The following is a 20,779-nucleotide window of genomic DNA, read 5'->3' as shown; positions in this document are numbered from 1 at the left end:
TCGATGCTTCTTTTGAGTTTTAAAAATACACAGTACAAAAATAACATGCGTGCTGCATTCACGATATTCTACATTCAATTCAAATCAATATAAAATTGAACTTCATAACATTTTTAAGTAGCAGTATCTTCTAGAAAAAAGGCAAACTAAATAAAAACCTATCATAGAAAGTGATGAGATCGTTTATTCAAGGCCTAGTTCCTAGATCTGACTACAGCAAGATTGGGACAAAAAAGAACATATCATAAAAATTCGGAAAAAGAATAATAGTATTATTTTCATAAACTCATATAAAAATAAAATTAAAAACAGAGTAAAATATAACTTCAAAGAAATTACCAGTTGTTGTCGTTGTCGTTAGAACCGTAGGAGTTGCTGTTGTTGTTGTTATTGTTGTTAGAACCATAAGAATCGTTGTTAGAAGATCCGTAAGAGTCATTGTTGGAGGAACCGTAAGAGTCATTGTTGGAGGAACCGTAAGAGCTGTTGTTGTTCTTCTTAGAAGAACCGTAGGAATCGTTGTTAGAGGAACCGTAAGAATCGTTGTTAGAGGAACCGTAAGAATCGTTGTTAGAGGAACCGTAAGAATCGTTGTTAGAAGATCCGTAAGAATCGTTGTTAGAAGACCCGTAAGAGTTGTTGTTGTTTTTCTTAGAAGAACCATAGGAGTCGTTGTTAGAGGAGCCATAGGAATCGTTGTTAGAAGATCCGTAGGAGTCATCGTTGGAGGAACCGTAAGAGTCACTGGAAGACTTCTTGTTTTTCTTAGAGGATCCGTAGGAGTCGTTGTTAGAGGAACCATAAGAATCGTTGTTAGAAGATCCGTAAGAGTCATTGTTGGAGGAACCGTAAGAGTCATTGTTGGAGGAACCGTAAGAGCTGTTATTGTTCTTCTTAGAAGAGCCGTAGGAATCGTTGTTAGAGGAACCGTAAGAATCGTTGTTAGAAGATCCGTAAGAGTCGTTGTTAGAAGACCCGTAAGAGTTATTGTTATTAGAACCGTAGGAATCGTTGTTGTTGTTAGACCCGTAGGAGTCGTTGTTGTTGTTAGACCCGTAGGAGTCGTTGTTGTTGTTAGATCCGTAGGAATCGTTGTTATTCGATCCGTAGGAGTCGTTGTTGTTGTTAGACCCGTAGGAGTCGTTGTTGTTGTTTTTGTTGTTGTGACCACCGAAGAGACCCATTGTTAAGTGTTATTGAAGTAAATATGAATAATTCAAAGAAAAGAAGAAGGTTGCTTTATAAGTTATATTATAAGATTGTAGGATAATCAATTGGCGGGATACAGCGTTCTTTTTATAGTGTGATTTTTATTCCTTATTAAGGATCAGTAAATTGCTATCCAAAAAGTGATGCCGATACTAGAACCAAGCCAACAAGTTATGAGGTTTTGCCAAATGTCATGGGTCTACAATAAATAATCTCGATTGCATCAGGGAATGCAGCAGTACTGAGGCAGGGGTATCGAGATAATTACGTGATAAAGTCTCATTATAACGGGGGTTGGGTGCCGGGATCACAATGCACCGACGATCTAGATGCAATATGAAACTGGCCACATAGAAATAATTGACAACTTGCAATAATCGACACTAAGAGTCAAGTCAATGGTGGCTTATATAGGGGTCAATCTGCAGGCGTGGCAATCATGATGATACTTTACCGCAAACTAGAAGAAGTAAGCTCTTACACGGAACATTCCCATACTTTAAAAAACACCTCTATTATTACATCATAAATGTTAGGTTGCTAAAGAGGCTGTTGATTGTTTATTTTTCGTACTGTGCATTGTGTTTGCGGGTCAGTCCACGTTATCGATTCTATACGAAATTGTGAGCTAGGTGGAGAAGATGCTGCTCACGTCCTGTGTTTAGATAAATTTGGCAGATGTGTGAATCCCCCGCTTAGAGCCAATGATTGATCCAACAACAACAAACACATGTCATCAACCTGTTAAGCATTTCTGGGCACCCTATCCAATAACAGGGCTTAGATTTCGAGAAGATACTTCACCTTCGGTATTTTGTTATTCAGTGTCCGAAAACGGATGCAGGGATAGATAGAACCATGCAAAAAGAGAGTGGGGGATACGGATACCTCTTCAAGCTTTTCATATTATACAATTCAAAAATTACCTTTATATCGTAAAGAACACGTTTTGTTACGATGGTGCAGTTGTTCCACTCAAAGACAAGCTTACAAAATTGTTTATTTTTTTTTTTCCAACTGATTCCTAGGATTCTCTGACAGTATGCAAACATCCTCAATGTTTTCACTTACACACCTAAATCTGCCAGGGGATCTCAAATTCCCCTATGAATAGAATGTAAGCGAAGCTTGACGAACAGAATATCACCACTTCCAGAAAATTCTTTTCTCGTCTCATCTGCACACATGTCTTCCTGTATGTCTCGTTTCGGGACTGCTCATGGGAGCAAATATGTTGTTATACACGTAACTTGCTTTGCTTTGCAAGTTGCTACAAGTTGATCAATACGTGACGGTGAACGCTAGTTTTTTTAATAACCACTAACCGTAAAGAACTTTAAATACCCAACAAAAAAAAAAAAAAAACAATGAATAAAATAGTAAGATCTCGAACCCCAATGCTGTTAATATTAAGGCTCACCAATTTTTTTTTTTTTTTTCAGTTCGGCTTTTGGTATTCCTTTTTTTATTTTTTTTTTGTTTTGTTCTTGCTGTAAAAGCGTATATATACGTACACATTTTTGCAATTAAGATCTCGCAATTGATATCCCGCTTGAGTGAAATAAAGTCTCATGAATTTTATCTTCTCTCCCTCTCTGAATGTAACTATCCATCATGAACATTTCTATCACCACCAGCAACAGTTTGTTGTTCCTTGCAGAAATTCTCCTCGGATTTAACTCAAAGCAGCAAAAATAAGTTCATGGCTGCAGCATTGGCAAAACTTTTTTCCCAATGCAAACATTCCAGAAAGGAATTGGAACATAAGCATAACTACTTGCGTAGACATAAAAATTGACGTTAACATAATGATTATAGGTGACATTACCATAAACAAAATAACATCGTCTAGAGATGAAAAAAAAATAAGATCCAAAACAATTAAATGAATAATATCTAGTAACTAAACTAATGAGCGAATTGTTCTAAATATGGCGAATCATCAAAAATCCATTGAAACAGGTATCACTTGTAACATTTCAAACAAAAAAAAAATGAGGTTAATAAATTGTTATAACCAAGGTAAAAGAAAAAAAAACACTCCAGATACTCCTTGAATATTGACCAAAATTGAGAGACTAAAAACAAAAAAAAAAAATATTGTTGAAAGAGCATTCACTTTCTTCTTCTAGCACCTCCCTTAACAAAGAAACTATAAGCATTATCCATATCAAATTTTTGCTCCACCTTCAGTTTCATCAGTTGTCTTTTGCTTTTGTTTCTCTTTCTCTCTTACCGCAAACCCCTGTAACTTTCTAATTCGTTTCAAATGACTTAATAATCTTTCATTATCAACTTTTAAATCAAAATCTAACAAAAACAACATCACTGTTTCCATTTTATTTAATTCACCAACCTTGATTCCGCAAATTTGAGCGAAAAATTTCGATGAGAAATTTAAGTCTTCAATGAGTTTAGTGGCAATCCGGAGCGTGGTCAAGACTATACGATAGGAATTCAATTCTGTAAGCGAAAGATAAGATTCAGCATCAATTTCCGCGTTCAAATATGGTATGTCGATGGGTACTGCGTCCTTATCATTTTGAACAGTCATATTTCTCGTATCGCTTGATTCAGCACCAGTGTTAACATTTTTGGTGTTATCACACATATCTTTCTTACCAATCTCTTTCTTGGTATCTTCCTCTCCATGATAGAAATAAATCAAATTATAAATATAATAGGAAGCAACAATCATCACAGTATTACCAAACTTTAAATATTTTTGCAACCTCACAACATAATCCATAATAGAGATTTTAGGTTTAGACTTCAAGTTGAACTTCCTAAAAAGTTGACGAGTTTGACTTTTGTTGAAATTATTATCTTTTGGCTCTTCTTTCCCTCCCTCGTGTTCTTCTTCCTCTCCTTGAACGATATTTTTCGCAATCTTTTTGTCCGACTTCTCTGGAATCGAAATCTTCAACTGTGATTCTTCATTATCTTGGGCTTTCAAATGGTCATCAAGATCGTATCGTCGTTTTTGTCTTTTGAAATTTATATCGGTGTAATTTTCCAGTAAAAACTTGTACTGATCTACCGGCGTTGATGAAGGTGATTTAGATAGCAAATCATTCGAGGAATCACTATTGTTATTACTATTGGAATCTGTGTTTGAAAATGTTGAAGACCCAGATACATCAGAATGATAATATACTGTCCCATTAGTTTTGAGGCCCATGAGATTTCTATTGGGTGCTGATGGAGTTGCGCTCTGTTCATCATCTTTTAAAGCTTGCATTTGTTCTTTTTGTTGCTCCTCTTGAATCTTCAATTTCTGTCGCTCTATTTCACATTCACGAATATTTTTATAGAAAATTAAATCATTCACCGTTTGCACTAAGATGTGAATTGCCTCTGTTGTTGATATATCAGTAAGATTGAAGTCATCGCTGGGGATTTTCCGGGGTATGTTAACCAGAGTTCTTTCAGATTCTTCCTGTGCAGTCATCTGTATTTCAGAATATTGTCCAGCTATTTTGGGGAGGTATGATTATGCAGTGATTTTTCGTTACTTTGTTCCAGCCTCGTTAAGTTTTAAAGTTGGACCTCGATCTTTTTGCCTTTAGATGGGATTAAAAATTGGCAAGATATGAGTTCTAATTTATTTCTTCTTCTGGTTTTTTTCTTTCAAAAACCGCAAGATGTCAATCAATAATTTCCCAGTAGCCTATTCCTTTTAATAACAAAAACAGACCCTTTAATTTGACTATTATGTGTGAAATAACACAAAAACAGCACTGATTTCTCGTCTCTCCCGGAGCCTTTGAATATAGCCAAAAGAGTTTCTAGCTGCTATTAGTTGTCAGCTGCTTTTGGATATTATTGGGCGCTAAGGATAATACTAGCACTCAATTATCTGGTTCAGTAGGGTCTTTAATTCTGATACAATATATGAATCATGAACTATGAGGTTTTGAATGTAATAGAGGAAAAGCTCATCTTCTGTGCCCTCTAGCATTAGTACAAAAAACAGAAGCGGATAAATTTGGTGGAGTGTCTTCATTACCCGGACAGAATACCTAGAGATTACGATAGGCAAAGTGTAGTAGGCACAGTATCAGTAATTCATTCATTCAATTTTTCCATTTTTTTTTTCTTGGTTAACTTCTTGCTATTCATTATTCTTGCTTTTTCTTCTTCTTTTATCTCTCATATTTTTGTTTGTCTTTGTTATTCCATTCGTCCTGTTCTATTATCTTCCGATGTTACTTTTTCCGAAGCCTGCCCACCGGCGTTTGCCTGTGATACCTCAGAATTGGAGCTTGGAAGATGGAATCAGAGAGTATATTGTGAATGTTTCCGTAAACATTGCTTAAACCGTGTTAATAAAGCCATATTTGCCATTCTGCCATCCTAAGGATTAGTTTCTTCTAACTTCGATAATACATTCTATTATTCACTAGCAGCATGTATTGGAAAGCTTATTAAAATTCTTAACAAGGAAAATGGTTCAAAATCATCACTAAAAGTCTATAGAATAGAACTATTCATCTTTATCTCGCACGCAATGATATTTGGGCCATATTGTGGTACCACCAAGTAAACCCACGCTCATTTTTATAGAAAGAATAATCTTCCATTTCACCTATAAACTAATACGATGAAATTCCAAAAATGAAAGGAAAAAAAAAAAAAAAAGAAAAAAAAAATATGATGTCCCTTATGTTATATGGGTAAATGTGGACTATATCTGTTGAGAAATATTTTAAGGCTAATGGTTGCTGTCAATATCTTTTATTTTGGTAGCGTGGAACATATCCCAAAGATTTCTTTTGCTGTCTTACTGGATCCACTAAAATACCGAGTTGCCGGATTTTGAAATTGTCTTACGATCAGTAAGGTTGCACGTTTCTTTCTCATGGCATACAAATTAATTTACTGAGCAGGAAATACCATGTTTGCAAATTCAATAGTCTGTATCTTAATTTTTTATCTCTCTTGCCCATCCCATCCCGCCAATGAATGCCTAAAAAATTAATGCGGATAACGGGCAAATCAAAATGAAGAAAGAGCAGTGCAATTGTTTGTTTGAAAATTTCCTAAAATGTACATGGCAGCATGTCTCCATCAACAAAACCCTGCATGTACACAAGCCAAACTTTAATCCCGGTGAAACTTCGATGCTTTCCGAGGGTGTAAAAAGTGTCTTTCCGAGAATTACACGTGAGCAATCCATACACAAACTGCGGGCACTAGAAGTTTTCGAGCCCTCGACCTCCCCCCGAGAGCCGTCACGTCACACGTGCCCGCGCTGCGCAAAAATACAAATTCACGGTGATGAGATGAGATGCCAGAATCACAAACAAGCTATCATCAAACTGCTGAACATTCGGGGATTAAAAAAAAGAAAACTGGCTGATTCATACCAACAATCATATCAAAAACATATTGGCTTATTCCATTGTATAGCTATTTGTTTTCTAAACTCGTCGGATCATAACCATACCTTTGCTATTTATAATTCTTCTCTTGGTTGCGAGTGTTTCCGGTTAGGCATATGCTTCCAATAATATTCCATTCAAGTTAATGAAAAGATAAAACATACCATAGGTTACCAAACACAGAAGATAATAATCCAGGATAGGCGTCACCAGTCAGTTTGTTTGACCTGATATTCTTGCTAGATCTAAAATAATTTCAGAGTAAAGAACAGCCCTAAAGAAACTATATTCCAAGATGAGAATTCTAGAGTCAATGACTTCGATGATTGCTGGTAGCAGATTCCATTTGAACAATCAGAGGTCGCTGAACTCGGGGCTTCATGAGGACTCATCTGATGCTATCAGTTTTAATTTTGATTCTATAAATAGAGAAACCACCAATGATCATCCTCTTGTCAATCCAAATATTGGGGTTTCTACCTACAACTCCACAAAAAGCCCTCGTCCACTAATAATATGGCATGGCCTTGGTGATTCATATAATAGTGAGGCGATGTATCGAGTATTTGAAATCCTCAGACTGGTAGTACCCGATCTTTATATATATTCTGTCTTTTTAGATGAAGATACAGAGAAGGACGCCCAAAAATCGATGTTCGCGAACATGAATGAGGAACTTGATGCTGTTTGTGAGAGAGTATTAGCGGATCCTGTGATATCCATGGCTTTGAAAAATCAGCATGATGGAGGTGCTGATTCGCATAGTGGGGTGAATATGATTGGGTTCTCACAAGGAGGATTATTTTCCCGCTCTTTAATTGAAAGATGTGAAGGATTAAACAACATTAATAATTTGATTACTTTTGGACTGCCGCACAATGGGATTCTGGATTTGCCAGAATGTGGAAAGACAGATTGGGTTTGCCATCAACGGAACAAGTTCGTCAAGGGGCATATTTGGGATAAGAATATTCAGCAGAATGTGGTTTTTGCTCAATATTTCAGAAACGGTGCGGGAAGTCATGGATATAATGAGGATTATGAAAAATATTTAGAAAACTCTATTTTTTTGAAAGACGTCAACAACGAAGGTGAAAAAGGGGACGAGATGTATAAGAAAAAGTTGACATCAATCAATGGTAAATTTGTCATGGTAAGATTTGAGAAAGATAAAGTTGTTGTTCCTCGCGATAGTGCCTGGTTTTCTGATTGGCAGCCTAAAATCTCGAAAAACGAAGACCATGTGCTTATTCCTCTTATTGAGTCTCGTCAATTCAGAGAAGATTTAATCGGATTACAAGAGATGTTGAATTCAGATAAACTAGTGTTTGAGAGTATCAATGGTGAACACATGTCTATATCGGAAGGGGATTTGGAGAAGTTTGCAAGAGCATATTTAACTTGAATCCAAAAAGATAGTATCCATTCTATAGAAAGAATGAATGTGATCTTGAAAAGTGGAATAATTAAACAAATAAGATCAATGAACTTCTTTATTGCAGTTTTTTTCTCTTCTCTTTTGTTTCATTTTATTCATTTTGTTTTTCATTTTAATTTTTGAAATAATTCTTTTTTTTTTTTTTTTTTTCTTCTTCTTCTTGCTCAAAGTTTAATGAGACCTTCATATCTGTTACACTCCCTAATAATTAATAATAAAAGATAATTAACCATACTAAAAGATCATTACAATAAAAGGGAAAAATAAAGATTTCTTTAAGTTATTTAATGCTCAACTTGGGCTGGACTGTATTACTTTTTATGATGATTAAGTTGGGTTCGGGTAGAATTTAATCTATCAATTTTGTGAGCACCGTTACCATAATAATCGATCCATGTATATTCTTGTTTACAGATATTAGAGATTAATGAGTTTCCAAGATCAACGTAATCACAACAGAATGTCTTTTTTTTTTTTTTTTTTTAAATGGAAATTTGAATTGTGATGAAAGCCACAAATTTCCATCTCATTGAATATATAAACAATCATGAGACTCCAGGAAATGGAATCCACGGTGAATGGATACGAAGAAATGGCGAAAAAAAAAAAAAACAAACAAAAAAAAATAAAGAAGGCACATTAATTAATTACGTCAAAATGCCAGATATTAACAATGTGCATTTACGATATGGTGGGAAAATAGGGAGTTATTCGATACGAGAGAATTGTGGAGGAGGCATTTGAAAGGTTTAGTTCGCAATAAATTAATATACAATACAATAAATATACTGACTGTAAATTAAGCCGTCTATCTTTGCCTTTGCACTATCCTTGAGGATTTAGAGTTCTGTGCCATCCCATCCATACCTGTCAAAACAACTTTTGTTTGCCGAAATAGGAACTTTTTTTTTGGTTTATTCTGAGCAACTAACTGCCAGTGGTTTGTTTCCTTTGGCCCGATATGAACAGAGAATTTACAATTGCCCAGCTGACGTTATCCGAGTATAATATCGCTGTCGGTACACCTGCTTCCCCTAAACCCTCGAATTATTGTAGCCAGCTTCACGGTAGCCTTTTTGTTGTCCATGAAATGAAAACATTCGTTTAAAACGTAATGTCATGTCGCGTCAACTTCCTGCAAAAGTGAGTCAGAACAATGCAAGCACCACTAAAAAAGAAAGTGTGGTACACCTAATAAAAGTATAAATATCATAATCCATCCTGGTTGTTTTTTTCCCAGTTGCTAGATGTTGATGTCACTAATACTAATTACCAAAAACAACGAATTTTCAAATCGCAATAAAATTGAAGGAAATTCCTTTAGACAGCGTTGTCCTTTTTTTTTTTTTCTCTGTTTGGACTGACAGCCACCAACGACGATTGGTTCATCAGCAAAAGATGAACTGTTCTCAACCGTCTTCTCCCATAAGAAAGATATTGACTGCCACTACAAACAGATACTTTCAAAATGAAGAGTTGTGCCATCATTCATCTTTTTTCCACCAGATGTTCTCGCCCACTTCAAATAGCGGAGCCTATCGCCCCGCATCTTTAACACATAACGACTTGAGGCCAATCCACGGGCTAGGATTTTTGCTCCAACATTTGAACGACTTGATATTTTTGAATAGTATTACATCACCAGATAGCAAGAAGAGAACTATTGCTGAGAACGAGGATGATATTAACACTCCAAAGGCTCGTATTGGTGGTTTTTGCGATCGGGTCACCTCCTACACAAACGTTGATCTGCAAAGATCGACATTGTTGAACACTAGTCTTTGCAGTATCCAAGCACCAACAACAACGTTATCTACTTCAAACGGACAGCATTCGGGCGGTACAACAGCTAATGACCCACTCCAAAGCTCGTCTGAAATATTTGTTGGGTCTAAGCCAGCATCCAAGGTATTATTCCCCAATACCGATTATAATAATAGCACCAGCGTTGTACCATCTGCAACCGTTGAAGTTGTTGCATCTTGTATCTCAGCCCCGGTTTCTCCAAAAACCAAAATCAAAAAAATTGTTACCCCATCATATTTATCTCCAACGGATTATCCTCTTATTCTAGATGATTTCAAATTACCCAGTACCCCAACTTTATCTTTGGAAAAATTCTTGGAAAGAATTCACAATATTGTCAATATCGACATAGAATGTTATATTGCTGCTTCTATTTACCTTAGAAGATTGTTCTTTAACCCTGACTTATTACCAGATATTAGTGATGGCTGCAACTCTTTGAAACATATCAGCAATTTCATTGCCAACCAGTCTGTGAAACTTGATGAAATAAATGTGTTCAAGCTTGTTTCCTCCGCTATCAGAGTTGCCGAAAAATTGTTGCAGGACAACCATTCGTCAGAAACGCAATTCTGGGAAGCAGCTGGGTGGAACAGCACCAATCCCGCCAACCACAGACTTGAAGTCAACCTTATGAAATTATTAAGATATGAGTTATTCTTCGATTATAAGGACTTAGACTGTCAATTGAATGATATCAGAAAAATTCGTTGGGAAGTGGAAAAATTGAAGAATTCACAGAGGGTAGAAACAGGGACTTCACCCAAAAATGCTCCAGTGACCTTTATATCACAGAATCATCTTAAACAGACTCCACAAATTTATTCCACAGACAATTTCCGTTACAAACTTCCACCTTTACAATCTCAACAGTCACATTCTTTTCCAAAATTCGAAATTGATTTGCCATTATATCCCCAAACTCGTTGTTTTTCCCAACCCCATTCTCAATTGAAGATCCAATCTCGGTGCTTATCTCAGTCTGCTCAGGGCCGTCCTTCATCGCAGCCAAAAATTTGTGGTATCTCGAGACCCCAAACTCACTCTGGAGAAGCAGAAACCTATCATTATCATAGGCACCTGCCGTATCCTCGTCAGAGGGAAAAAACTCCATGTGGGTCATTATCACAAGAACGTCCCCAAGTTTTTGTATCGCGCGAAGCTTCTCCTGAATCTCAACTTCAATCGGAACATTCACCACTTCAACTATCATTAGACCAAAATGATGAAACTTGTGACGACAAGCCGCGTTGCAAGAAGTATCATAAATACCAATTTAATCCGTTGGTGTCCCAGAATTTCCCACCCAAATTAAGTTGAATTGTGATTTTTTTTTTTTTTTTTGGTAGAGAATGGGTAAAATGAATGAATATATACTGGGAAATGGTTATTCACAAGATAATTTGATGGAGATCACGCTTACATTGAGAGCCATTATTATGGTAAATGAATGTGCAATCTGGCATTGTCTTGACAGTATTTGCTATGTGAGCTCACCAACAATACACTGCTAGATTGATAGTCATTACTGGCGTTGCTATACCTCTCCTCTATAACACCATTATACTATACATTATTATATTATACTAAACATTATATTCTACCACGACTTACAAGCCAATATACTATATGTGATCTTACTGATCAAAATAAAAGAAAAAAAAGTCATTTTGCTATATTTAATTTTCAATGTAATTTATGCCATTTAATTTTCTCATATTGTGTAAGTGGTTTAGTTTCTGTAGAATGAATGGCCATGTATCGACACTACCAGGAAAATCTAACCTGATGGTGTGACAGCCATACTTAAGACATCCTGCAATGCGTGGCGTCCCAGTGTTTTTTTTGGTGCTACGTTCCACCTATCATTGATTTTCTCTTGTGTTTGTGATCTGACTGATTCCCTTTTTATTTTTTTAAGAATCTCTTTAAGGAATAATTTGGTTGATGAAGCGAAGAAAAAAAAAATCATATGTTTTTCACTTTCCTCACACTCGTACTAAAATCCTCATGTCTCCCTCACCACCATTTTCGGCTATAGTTCCCGCTTTTCCTTTGGCTTCAGCTATGGGTTAATCAAAGAGAATGCTGTTGACCGGGGATCTCGGCTACCAATTCTTTTACACCTGAATCAGGCTTTATAAAGAAATATCTGCCAGAATAGTTGATGTGAATCAAAACCTAGTAATCTGCATACAAAGACGGCCGTTAAGAAAAGTCAATCCATCCTTAAGTTGCAGCTGAAAACCAGTAGCGAGCCTTTTCCAAAAAGGACGATCGGAATAAAATGTTCGAGATAAGCAAATTGGCCTATACACAGTTAAAAAAATAGTTTATAATGTATGCATTGGAGAGTGCATGCTGGACATGGGAGCATTCACCATCCTTCACATCGTGAGATTATTGATCTATCAAATACAGTGGGCCATGAACATATGAAGGACTGAAACAAGCTTTATATTGTATGTGATACTGAACTAAAATCCTTACAACTTTGTAGTAATCAACAGAACATTGATAAACGCATTGAACTGAACTCACATTCCTACACAGCTTTAAATAGGCACAATATACAGCTTATAGACAGGGTCAGATAGTTTAAACCATCCATTAATACCATGATCCAAAACACTAACTTTGAAATCGATTATATTATTTTCGTTGATATAATCCTGAATCCATCCAGCTACCTTTGTCGCCCTATTTTTAGAGCTGTTACAATGCACAATCGTTAACTGCAAGTTCGACTTGAATTCTTTCATAGGATCAATCAACTCCTTTTTCACTTCATCTATCCCGTTCAATGATGTGGCGGGGATATTTATTGATTCTTTCAAAAATCCTGGAGATCTATCGTTTCTTAAATCAAGGATCGCAATCTCATCTGGTCTTTCCTGTAATAACTTCAAGGTCTGTTCATGGGAGATGCGCGCCGCCACAGAAGTTGGATTTGGATGGATTCCGAGCCAATCTTGGACAGATAAATGTTTGTTACCAGATGGCATGTTCAACTGAAGGCCTGGCTAAGCAAGGTCAATGGCTGCCATCCCATCGTTGGAAACAAAATGCCTCGACACAAAACGCAAAAAACCTCAAAAATTTCTTTTTGCCACGTGCTGTATCTAGCAGGTGCCCTGTCGATCTGACAAAAGTAACATGGGGCAAAAAAAAGAAAAAAAAAAAAAACAATATTTTTCAGCACTCCCTCTTTTTTTTTTTTTTTAAGTGATTGCTCACGACGATCCTTAGTGTAGTTAATACATATGAAGATTGTTATGGATTCTGCAAATAATAAAATATTCTACAGGTTGATTAAAGAGTTGTCATGGACTGATAGACTATTGCCGGTAATCATCATCTTGTCGATAGTGTTGGGAACCCTTATTTCTGTCTACGACCCTTCTGCAAGAAATGCATTTGACTCTCAACATAGATTAGCCGGAGTCAGTGCCCCTTTGGCAGTTGGTTTAATCATTATGATGATCCCTCCATTGTGTAAGGTTGAATGGGAGAATATCCACAATATCTTGAGACAAAAAAGGATATATACTCAATTAGTCATATCTCTTATCTTAAACTGGATCGTTTGCCCGCTTCTTATGGTGGCTTTGGCTTGGATGGCGTTATTTAATGATGAAGAATATAGAACTGGTATTATCATGATTGGCGTTGCAAGATGTATTGCCATGGTGTTGGTGTGGAATGAACTAGCCGGAGGCGATAATACCCTTTGCATCATTATTGTGGTGATGAATAGTATTTTGCAAATGCTATTATATGCCCCTTATCAGATATTTTTATGCTATATCATCTCAAATACTCCGAGAAGTGGTTCAAGCGTTAGTTATCAATTGGTTGCCAAAAGTGTGGGGGTATTTTTAGGTATCCCCTTTGGATTTGGTTTGTTGATTAGATTGGGTTCATTATGTATTTTCGGTAAAAAAATTTACGAGAAGAAATTATTGCCTTTGATTTCTCCGTGGTCTTTAATTGGTTTAGTTTATACCATTATTGTCATATTTATTGCCAGAGGTGATGATTTCATCAAAAATATAGGGCAAGCATTCAAATGTTTCATTCCATTGACGGTATATTTTGTCATTACTTGGTTTGGCACTTTATTTTTCATGAGATACTTTTCCAACTACGTGAATAGAAAAAAAATACAAGCTGTTGGAGAAGAAGAACCGTTGATAAGATGTGGTTGTGAAAAAACCATGGAAAGGGAGTCTGCAGAAAATAAGTGGAAGATGTGGTGTGGGGCAAAATATGGTGAGACTATAACTCAAACTTTTACTGCTGCTTCTAACAATTTCGAATTAAGTTTGTCAATTGCTATTTCTATTTATGGTTCTGGATCAAAACAATCAATCGCGGCCACATTTGGCCCATTATTAGAAGTTCCTATTCTTCTATTCTTAACGGTGGTAGCCAAATACTTTCAATTAAAACTTTTGTGGAATGATGATGAGATTGCAAATGATAAGATTGACTCCTCAAACGTTGAGGGTAACAAAATTGACTTATGTCAACTGGCAAAGTAAAACCAGTTGGAAAACAAATAAAACTTTTTTTTTTTTAAATCATTATCGCCTACAGCTTTTGATGTCAGTACTGGAAAATTAGACTGACATTGTCAAACAAGAATCATTATGCTGTACTTACTTTTCAAAGTGATGTGTGTAATTTAATTTGCTAATATTGTGTAAATAGTTTAATTTCTGTAAAATGGTCTGGTCGGCCATCATCATCAAGACATCCTGCAATGCGTTGCGTTTGTGTTTTTTGGCATTACGGTTCGACGTCCTGCCTTCAATTTTCTCTCAGTGTTTGTGATGAGTTTCCATTTTTTGAACACCTTTTTAGGGAAGAGCTTGATTTATCAGCGGGCAATCCAGATGTTTTTCTCTTTCTTAACACTAGTACTAAAAACCTCATGTCTAAGATCTTTATTCTCCTCATCACCATTTTGGGCTTTGGTTTCCACTTTTCTCTCGTTTCCGGCTACGGGCTAATCAATGATAAGATCTGTGACCCAGGTTCTCGGTCACCATTTCCTTACACTGGAATTAGGTTCTATAAACGGAACACCTTCAGCTTAAACTCTCGAAAACTCTCCAGTAATATTCACATCGCTGTTTGTAATAAAGGAAGAAACTCTTTGGCATTAACGGACAAAATATCAGCCAAAGACATCAACGTGAATTGGAACTCCACAATCTGCATAAAGACGGCAAACAAAGATCAATACATCTTAAAGCTGCTGCTAGAAGCAATTAGCCAGCCATTCAAAAGAAGAGAAGGAAATAAAATATTCAAGATAGAAAAGTTGGTGCAGTTAAAAGATGATGGTTATAATGATGTGCGCGCCAAGGAGCAACTTCACGGCACGATAGAATCATTAAAGGATACTAATGATTTTCAGGAATCTTTGCTCAAGTCAGATATAAGTTGTTTTAAAATTGTCAGGAACAAAAAATATCATTCTAGGGAAATCCCTATTTTCAAGCCATATTCTTTTATCGGCGGCATCTTTCAATGCCATGTACCACCCTCGATTTATTCACAATTAAGCCAAGAGTTTTTGCACAAATCTTCATCTTCAAAATCCGTGGTGCTAGACGTTTTACAGGTGGAAAACTTCAATTGTAATATAAACTATCCGGTGGCTCCGTTATATTCTGAAAATTTATATCACCAATGGATGATCCTTAAAGTAATTCCTAAATGGAAATCAAAGGTCTTCCTAGTTCCCCAAGCCTCGTTACAGTATACCATTCCATTCTTGTATACCCCAAATGACGCCAATTTCTTTCTTCATTCCAAAAAACTATTCAAAAATGCAATGAATTACGAGAGGGATAATAAAGGGAAAAAATGGTACCATAAGATTGACATTAATGAAGAATATTCAGCCAGCGATGGTAAAGGATCTGTTGGAATATTCTCCAAAAGTGTGAGTTTTGCATTGAACAAGCTCAATGATATGGCAAAGTCTAAAGATAATAGTGAAAAAAATATCCAGGAAGAAGCATTGATTGCCAGTATGGTCAGCCAGTTTTATAGTTCTGTGGATGATACTGATGAATACCTAAATAGGGAAAATGATGGTGCTGGCCAAGATTTTCACAAAAGAGCAATCACTAGTCACAACCACTCATATTTAGAAACTGATGATGGGTTTACCACCAAAGTTGAGGAAAAATTTGCACAGTTGGATAGCATAGATAAAGAATATGAGCAAACTTGGGGACAAATACTGCGCAACGGTGATGATATAATGGATGAAAGAGTCAATGGAAATAATCAACTAACAACCAGTGGTACTAATGACAATAATGATGATGCGAGCTATAATGAAAAAAGCATCACTGAAAAGCGAGCAGCTGATGGTAATTCGTTCAAGCATAGTATAATTAATCGAGAGGCATTTCTCACATTCTATCGTGAACTAGATTTAGCCGAAAAGTTCATATTATTAGTCTTCGGGTTGAAAAAAAGAAAAATCTTCGGAGTTGATTTGATGGGGGTTTGCCGTGATTTCTTTAATAAATGATCATATCTCTAAATGATTCCCCCAAATTTTGAAACTTCACTTCCGTTTGTCAAGACTATGAGATATTAGCAAGCCTTTATGGATGAGAATTGATATATTACCAATAGCCTTGCTTCAATCTTGTTTCAATCTGCTGAATTTCCTCTAGACTTTCGGCTTCCAAAAGCTGTTTTTTCAATAACTGACGATCCAGGTCATTTAACTTGTTCACCACATTTCTTTGATGTCTATTATTCTTATCATTGGAATGATTTTGATGAGAAAGGTTTTCTCTATTGACCCTTACACTCCTCTTTCCCAGTGACAGATTTTCCCTCTTCTTCTTGTCATCAAGTAGAATCTTTTCAATGTCTAATTCTTTGGCCCTTTCACGTTCAGCATTTTTAACCCTTTCAAAATCGATTACTTCAAGCAGTGGCAATATCGAAATCAAAAATGATCTATATCCTACCAGGTGAGCTGTAATGGGATTTTTGTGAATTGCCAAACTCTTCAAATTCTTCAATTCGCGGAGCTTATACAATTCCTGGTAACTCTCAATATCATTCATGATTAATGATATCTTTGTGACATTTGGGAAATAATCCCCTATGGAATCCTCAATTTCTGAAATTTTGTTATTGGCGAATAATAAGGTAGTGGCATTGAAAAGGGTCTTATTTGAAGGGAAGTTCCCGAGATAGGCCAACTCGTTATTAGTAAAATCAATACATTCATATACATCTGCTAATGATTCAAGGTTTTGTAACGATAAAAGCCCATTAGATCTAAAAGAAACTGTTCTTTCATTGATTGCATTGGTATACGTGGGAGCATTTATTACCAAGTCGGCGGTGAGTTGCATTGTAAAGTGGAGATATCGGTATCTTGAGATGAGATGAGGTGAATCTATCGTAGATAGTTATTTATTTATCACTTTTGTTTACAGAATATTTCATGGGACATGGGGGGTGATTCACCTGGGGCGACTTTTACTTAGGGCTATATATTCATCACGCATTGTACCCGTGATCTGTAAAAATTATAGGGCACAGATGCTGTGACTTCTGAAAATGGTTATTTCCCCTGCCATAATTGCTAATAGCCACCATTTCTCCCTGGTGCTCTCTCCAACCACTGTACCGGTGGGATCATGGGAATTTTTCACCGTCAAATTTTTTTTCCTTACTACACCTTCTTATAAAGAAAGAAACCATCCGTCGAAAAACCTTTTCTGGCACACCAAACTTTTGGAAGACGAATAACACAAAATGTCTAAGCTTACTTCCTCCCAAGTTCGTGAATACGTCCAACAAGTCTTGACTTACTCTAACGAAACCAAGAAGAGAAACTTCTTGGAAACCGTTGAATTGCAAGTCGGTTTGAAGAACTATGACCCTCAAAGAGACAAGCGTTTCTCTGGTACTTTGAGATTGCCACAAGTTCCAAGACCAAACATGACCATCTGTATCTTCGGTGATGCTTTCGATGTTGACAGAGCTAAGTCCCTCGGTTGTGATGCTATGTCCGTTGAAGATTTGAAGAAATTGAACAAGAACAAGAAGTTGATCAAGAAATTGGCCAAGAAGTACAACGCTTTCGTCGCCTCTGAAGTCTTGATTAAGCAAGTTCCAAGATTGTTGGGTCCTCAATTGTCTAAGGCTGGTAAGTTCCCAACCCCAGTCTCCCACAACGATGACTTGAACGCCAAGGTTAACGATGTTAAGTCCACCATCAAGTTCCAATTGAAGAAGGTCTTGTGTTTGGCTGTTGCCATCGGTAACGTTGAAATGGAAGAAGATGTCTTGGTTAACCAAATCATGATGGCTTCTAACTTCTTGGTTTCCTTGTTGAAGAAGCACTGGCAAAACGTCGGTTCTTTGCACATCAAGTCTACTATGGGTCCAGCCCACAGAATCTACTAATTGTGGAAATGCATTAATTTGTCTTTTCTCAAAAAAATAGTTTCTTTATTGTATATTTTATAACGAATATATTATGGGTTTACTGATGTCACAAAATCAATCTAATTTGTAGTCTCATGTTGTAAATGGTGATTTTCCCTTCGATGATGTGGAATAATCAGTTTTAAGGAGTTTGCAAAAGCTTACGATGTTCCAGGATATATACACTCTAGGTAGAAGTCGCCCGGCAGCACTTTATGTTTATTTGCCTGAGGTTGATAAACTTAGGTTCGTAATCAAGACGTAGTTGTTAGCCGACTAGTCATAATTTATGAGATAAAATATCTTACTTTTGATTCAGATGAGTGAGAAACCTTTAGAACTTACTATGGTCGAAGGAAATGAAATATTCTATATTAACGGAGAAAGAAAATTACTATAGTTATAAATTAAGCATCAATTCTTCCATCGGAGCGTTATCCGTAATGGAAGTTTGAAGTCTATCAAATGTTTGATTTTCATTATCATCACCAGCATCGCCCTCGCCGGCGTTATCATCGGTTATCAAATTGCCTATACCAGTGTATCTTGGCTGTCTGTTTTTCCATTTTTCTAAATCCTTAGAATAATCCCATCTTTGTTTAGCGGCCTTTTTCTCATTATCTTTTTCTTCGTCCTTGATCTTGGATTCAAGTTCCTTGATAGACTTTTTGATTTCTTCGTCTTCTGAATCCACAGCTTCATCGTCATCTTCGTTTTCATAATCATCGTCAAAATCGCTGGCACTATCATATTCCAAACCTTTGCCAGTTGATGCTTCTTGTATTGTGACTTTCCCACCTTTCACATTCAATGAAATGAATTTTTTACCTCTTCCACCTCTTTCGGACTCCAATTTCTCCTTTTTCTTCAAGTTCCGCTGTTGTTTCTTTAATTCCAAAATCTTGTGTAGAGAGGACTTTGTCCAAATATTGGTATCACTAGGTAATGAATAATCTGAAACTTGATCAATAATCTTTGTTCTGGCAGTAGAATTCTCTTGGTAACCCAATAACTTATTCAATGTAGATTGCGCTTTTGCTAAATCGTCATTCAATTTCCCAACATCTACTTCATCAGCCTTTTTCCGTTGTTCATTGATTTTCTTTTGCTTTTCCTTCTTTTCAATGCTGGCAAATAACTTATCCTGCTGGGAAAAAAACGATGATCCAGCCCCCATACTGATTGTAAGCTTTTCTTTCTTCTTCTTACTAGGCGCCACAGGAGCACTATTATTGGTTCCACCTGTAGTTTCATCCATCAACTTCTCCTTCTCTTTCTGCAAAAGTCTGACCATTTCGAGCTTTTCACTAAGTGAAATCAATGGTTTATCACAAAATGAGCAAGTGGTTCTCCCACTTTCCTTCATACATATGATCTTCCCACAATTTAAACAATTAGGTATCGCCCTGTTCAAACCATGCCTTACTGCCATACAATCACACTTGACATTTGAATTGGCACCACCATATTCCAATTTATTGAGCAACTCGTCCAAATCACTGATATCATTCAACTTTTGGGCTTTGTTCTTCGTCTTCACTCCCTTCTTCGTCTTAGCGGTGGGGGTCTGATCCACTAGTTGGGAAACGGTATGGGACGATTTTGCCGATGACAATCTTTGCTTTGTGGAAGGCACTGGCTTTGATTTCATTTTTGAATCTTTGTTATTACTTGACCATACTGAGTTATTAGTCTGAGTCTTGCCTTTCACTTTTGAGTTATTATTAATATTATCATTATTATTATTGGTTTTTCGAGAATTAGCGACTTGGTCTCTGTAAGATATCACATCATTGATGAATTCAATCACCAATGGAGAGTCACCGGCCAAACCTGTGAAATGGCCAGCAATTTCCTGGTTAGATTTCAAGGTGAGAGAGTAATCTATGGCTTGGTCCAATGAATCATTGTCAAGAGGTAAAATTTCAAATAATTTCTTCCGAAGTGTGGCCTTGCTGATTAGTGCCATGATTATCCTTTAGTCCAAATTTGATTTAAAAATAAATTTCAATTGAGGAGCAAATATACTCTTTATATATTTCAAGAATTTGGTGAGATAAAGTCAACAGAAAAATATTTTTAGTGAGATGTCGTAGTTTGGATTTGGAAGGAAGATTCCGTAATCACAAAATTTTTGGGAAAAATCATAGAGCAGCGCTCATGACATTGCTTCACATACGCTTTCAGTATTATACCTATTATGATAGATTTTTCAAGCCTGCCTGAGAACTTTGCTTCTACAGATATTCGAAATGAAAGTACCATTATTTTACCGAAAAATGACTTACTTACTTCATAATAAAACTTTCAAAATTCAAGTTTGTTTAGGCCTTTACGGGGAAGTTTTTTTTTTCCAGGTCATGTAAAAACCGTAAAATATATTATCATCTATGAGGTATCTGGAAGTATAGCTCTATTTTCCTTTTTTATTTTTTTCATTTTTTTTTTTTGCAATAATTAT

General features: G+C 36.3%; 11 protein-coding genes across 11 annotated transcripts; 5 read left to right on the top strand and 6 right to left on the bottom strand. All coding sequences in view use genetic code 12, as the record gives it.

The window, feature by feature from the left end:
• Window positions 1–335: 335 nt before the first annotated feature.
• On the bottom strand, window positions 336–1,184 carry DASC09_042900 (DNA damage-responsive protein 48; the record flags this gene model as incomplete). The annotated part of the gene is made up of 1 exon (XM_064997889.1): window positions 336–1,184. One exon carries the CDS (start codon window positions 1,182–1,184, stop codon window positions 336–338), a length of 849 nt encoding a protein of 282 aa, XP_064853961.1.
• Window positions 1,185–2,909: 1,725 nt separating this feature from the next.
• Window positions 2,910–3,378, bottom strand: DASC09_042890 (uncharacterized protein; the record flags this gene model as incomplete). Its single annotated transcript, XM_064997888.1, has 2 exons — window positions 2,910–3,057; window positions 3,329–3,378. The coding sequence occupies 2 exons, from the start codon at window positions 3,376–3,378 to the stop codon at window positions 2,910–2,912; spliced, it is 198 nt and encodes a 65-aa protein (XP_064853960.1).
• A 1-nt stretch (window position 3,379) lies between these two features.
• On the bottom strand, window positions 3,380–4,660 carry DASC09_042880 (uncharacterized protein; the record flags this gene model as incomplete). The annotated part of the gene is made up of 1 exon (XM_064997887.1): window positions 3,380–4,660. The coding sequence occupies one exon, from the start codon at window positions 4,658–4,660 to the stop codon at window positions 3,380–3,382; it is 1,281 nt and encodes a 426-aa protein (XP_064853959.1).
• Window positions 4,661–6,888: 2,228 nt separating this feature from the next.
• On the top strand, window positions 6,889–7,998 carry DASC09_042870 (palmitoyl-protein thioesterase family protein; the record flags this gene model as incomplete). Its single annotated transcript, XM_064997886.1, has 1 exon — window positions 6,889–7,998. One exon carries the CDS (start codon window positions 6,889–6,891, stop codon window positions 7,996–7,998), a length of 1,110 nt encoding a protein of 369 aa, XP_064853958.1.
• Window positions 7,999–9,429: 1,431 nt separating this feature from the next.
• On the top strand, window positions 9,430–11,157 carry DASC09_042860 (uncharacterized protein; the record flags this gene model as incomplete). The annotated part of the gene is made up of 1 exon (XM_064997885.1): window positions 9,430–11,157. One exon carries the CDS (start codon window positions 9,430–9,432, stop codon window positions 11,155–11,157), a length of 1,728 nt encoding a protein of 575 aa, XP_064853957.1.
• A 1,235-nt stretch (window positions 11,158–12,392) lies between these two features.
• On the bottom strand, window positions 12,393–12,842 carry DASC09_042850 (uncharacterized protein; the record flags this gene model as incomplete). The annotated part of the gene is made up of 1 exon (XM_064997884.1): window positions 12,393–12,842. The coding sequence occupies one exon, from the start codon at window positions 12,840–12,842 to the stop codon at window positions 12,393–12,395; it is 450 nt and encodes a 149-aa protein (XP_064853956.1).
• Window positions 12,843–13,100: 258 nt separating this feature from the next.
• On the top strand, window positions 13,101–14,381 carry DASC09_042840 (Arr3 protein; the record flags this gene model as incomplete). Its single annotated transcript, XM_064997883.1, has 1 exon — window positions 13,101–14,381. One exon carries the CDS (start codon window positions 13,101–13,103, stop codon window positions 14,379–14,381), a length of 1,281 nt encoding a protein of 426 aa, XP_064853955.1.
• Window positions 14,382–14,773: 392 nt separating this feature from the next.
• On the top strand, window positions 14,774–16,393 carry DASC09_042830 (uncharacterized protein; the record flags this gene model as incomplete). Its single annotated transcript, XM_064997882.1, has 1 exon — window positions 14,774–16,393. One exon carries the CDS (start codon window positions 14,774–14,776, stop codon window positions 16,391–16,393), a length of 1,620 nt encoding a protein of 539 aa, XP_064853954.1.
• Window positions 16,394–16,490: 97 nt separating this feature from the next.
• On the bottom strand, window positions 16,491–17,237 carry LEA1 (U2 snRNP complex subunit LEA1; the record flags this gene model as incomplete). The annotated part of the gene is made up of 1 exon (XM_064997881.1): window positions 16,491–17,237. One exon carries the CDS (start codon window positions 17,235–17,237, stop codon window positions 16,491–16,493), a length of 747 nt encoding a protein of 248 aa, XP_064853953.1.
• A 406-nt stretch (window positions 17,238–17,643) lies between these two features.
• RPL1A (60S ribosomal protein uL1 RPL1A) lies at window positions 17,644–18,297 on the top strand (the record flags this gene model as incomplete). The annotated part of the gene is made up of 1 exon (XM_064997880.1): window positions 17,644–18,297. The coding sequence occupies one exon, from the start codon at window positions 17,644–17,646 to the stop codon at window positions 18,295–18,297; it is 654 nt and encodes a 217-aa protein (XP_064853952.1).
• A 421-nt stretch (window positions 18,298–18,718) lies between these two features.
• RQT4 (Rqt4p) lies at window positions 18,719–20,287 on the bottom strand (the record flags this gene model as incomplete). The annotated part of the gene is made up of 1 exon (XM_064997879.1): window positions 18,719–20,287. One exon carries the CDS (start codon window positions 20,285–20,287, stop codon window positions 18,719–18,721), a length of 1,569 nt encoding a protein of 522 aa, XP_064853951.1.
• Window positions 20,288–20,779: the final 492 nt, after the last annotated feature.

Source organism: Saccharomycopsis crataegensis, assembly GCF_037102585.1.
Source record: "Saccharomycopsis crataegensis DNA, jcf7180000000084, whole genome shotgun sequence".
Taxonomy (NCBI): domain Eukaryota; kingdom Fungi; phylum Ascomycota; class Saccharomycetes; order Ascoideales; family Saccharomycopsidaceae; genus Saccharomycopsis; species Saccharomycopsis crataegensis.
Note: the sequence above shows the minus strand (reverse complement) of the source record. Positions and strands in the feature narration are given on the sequence as shown.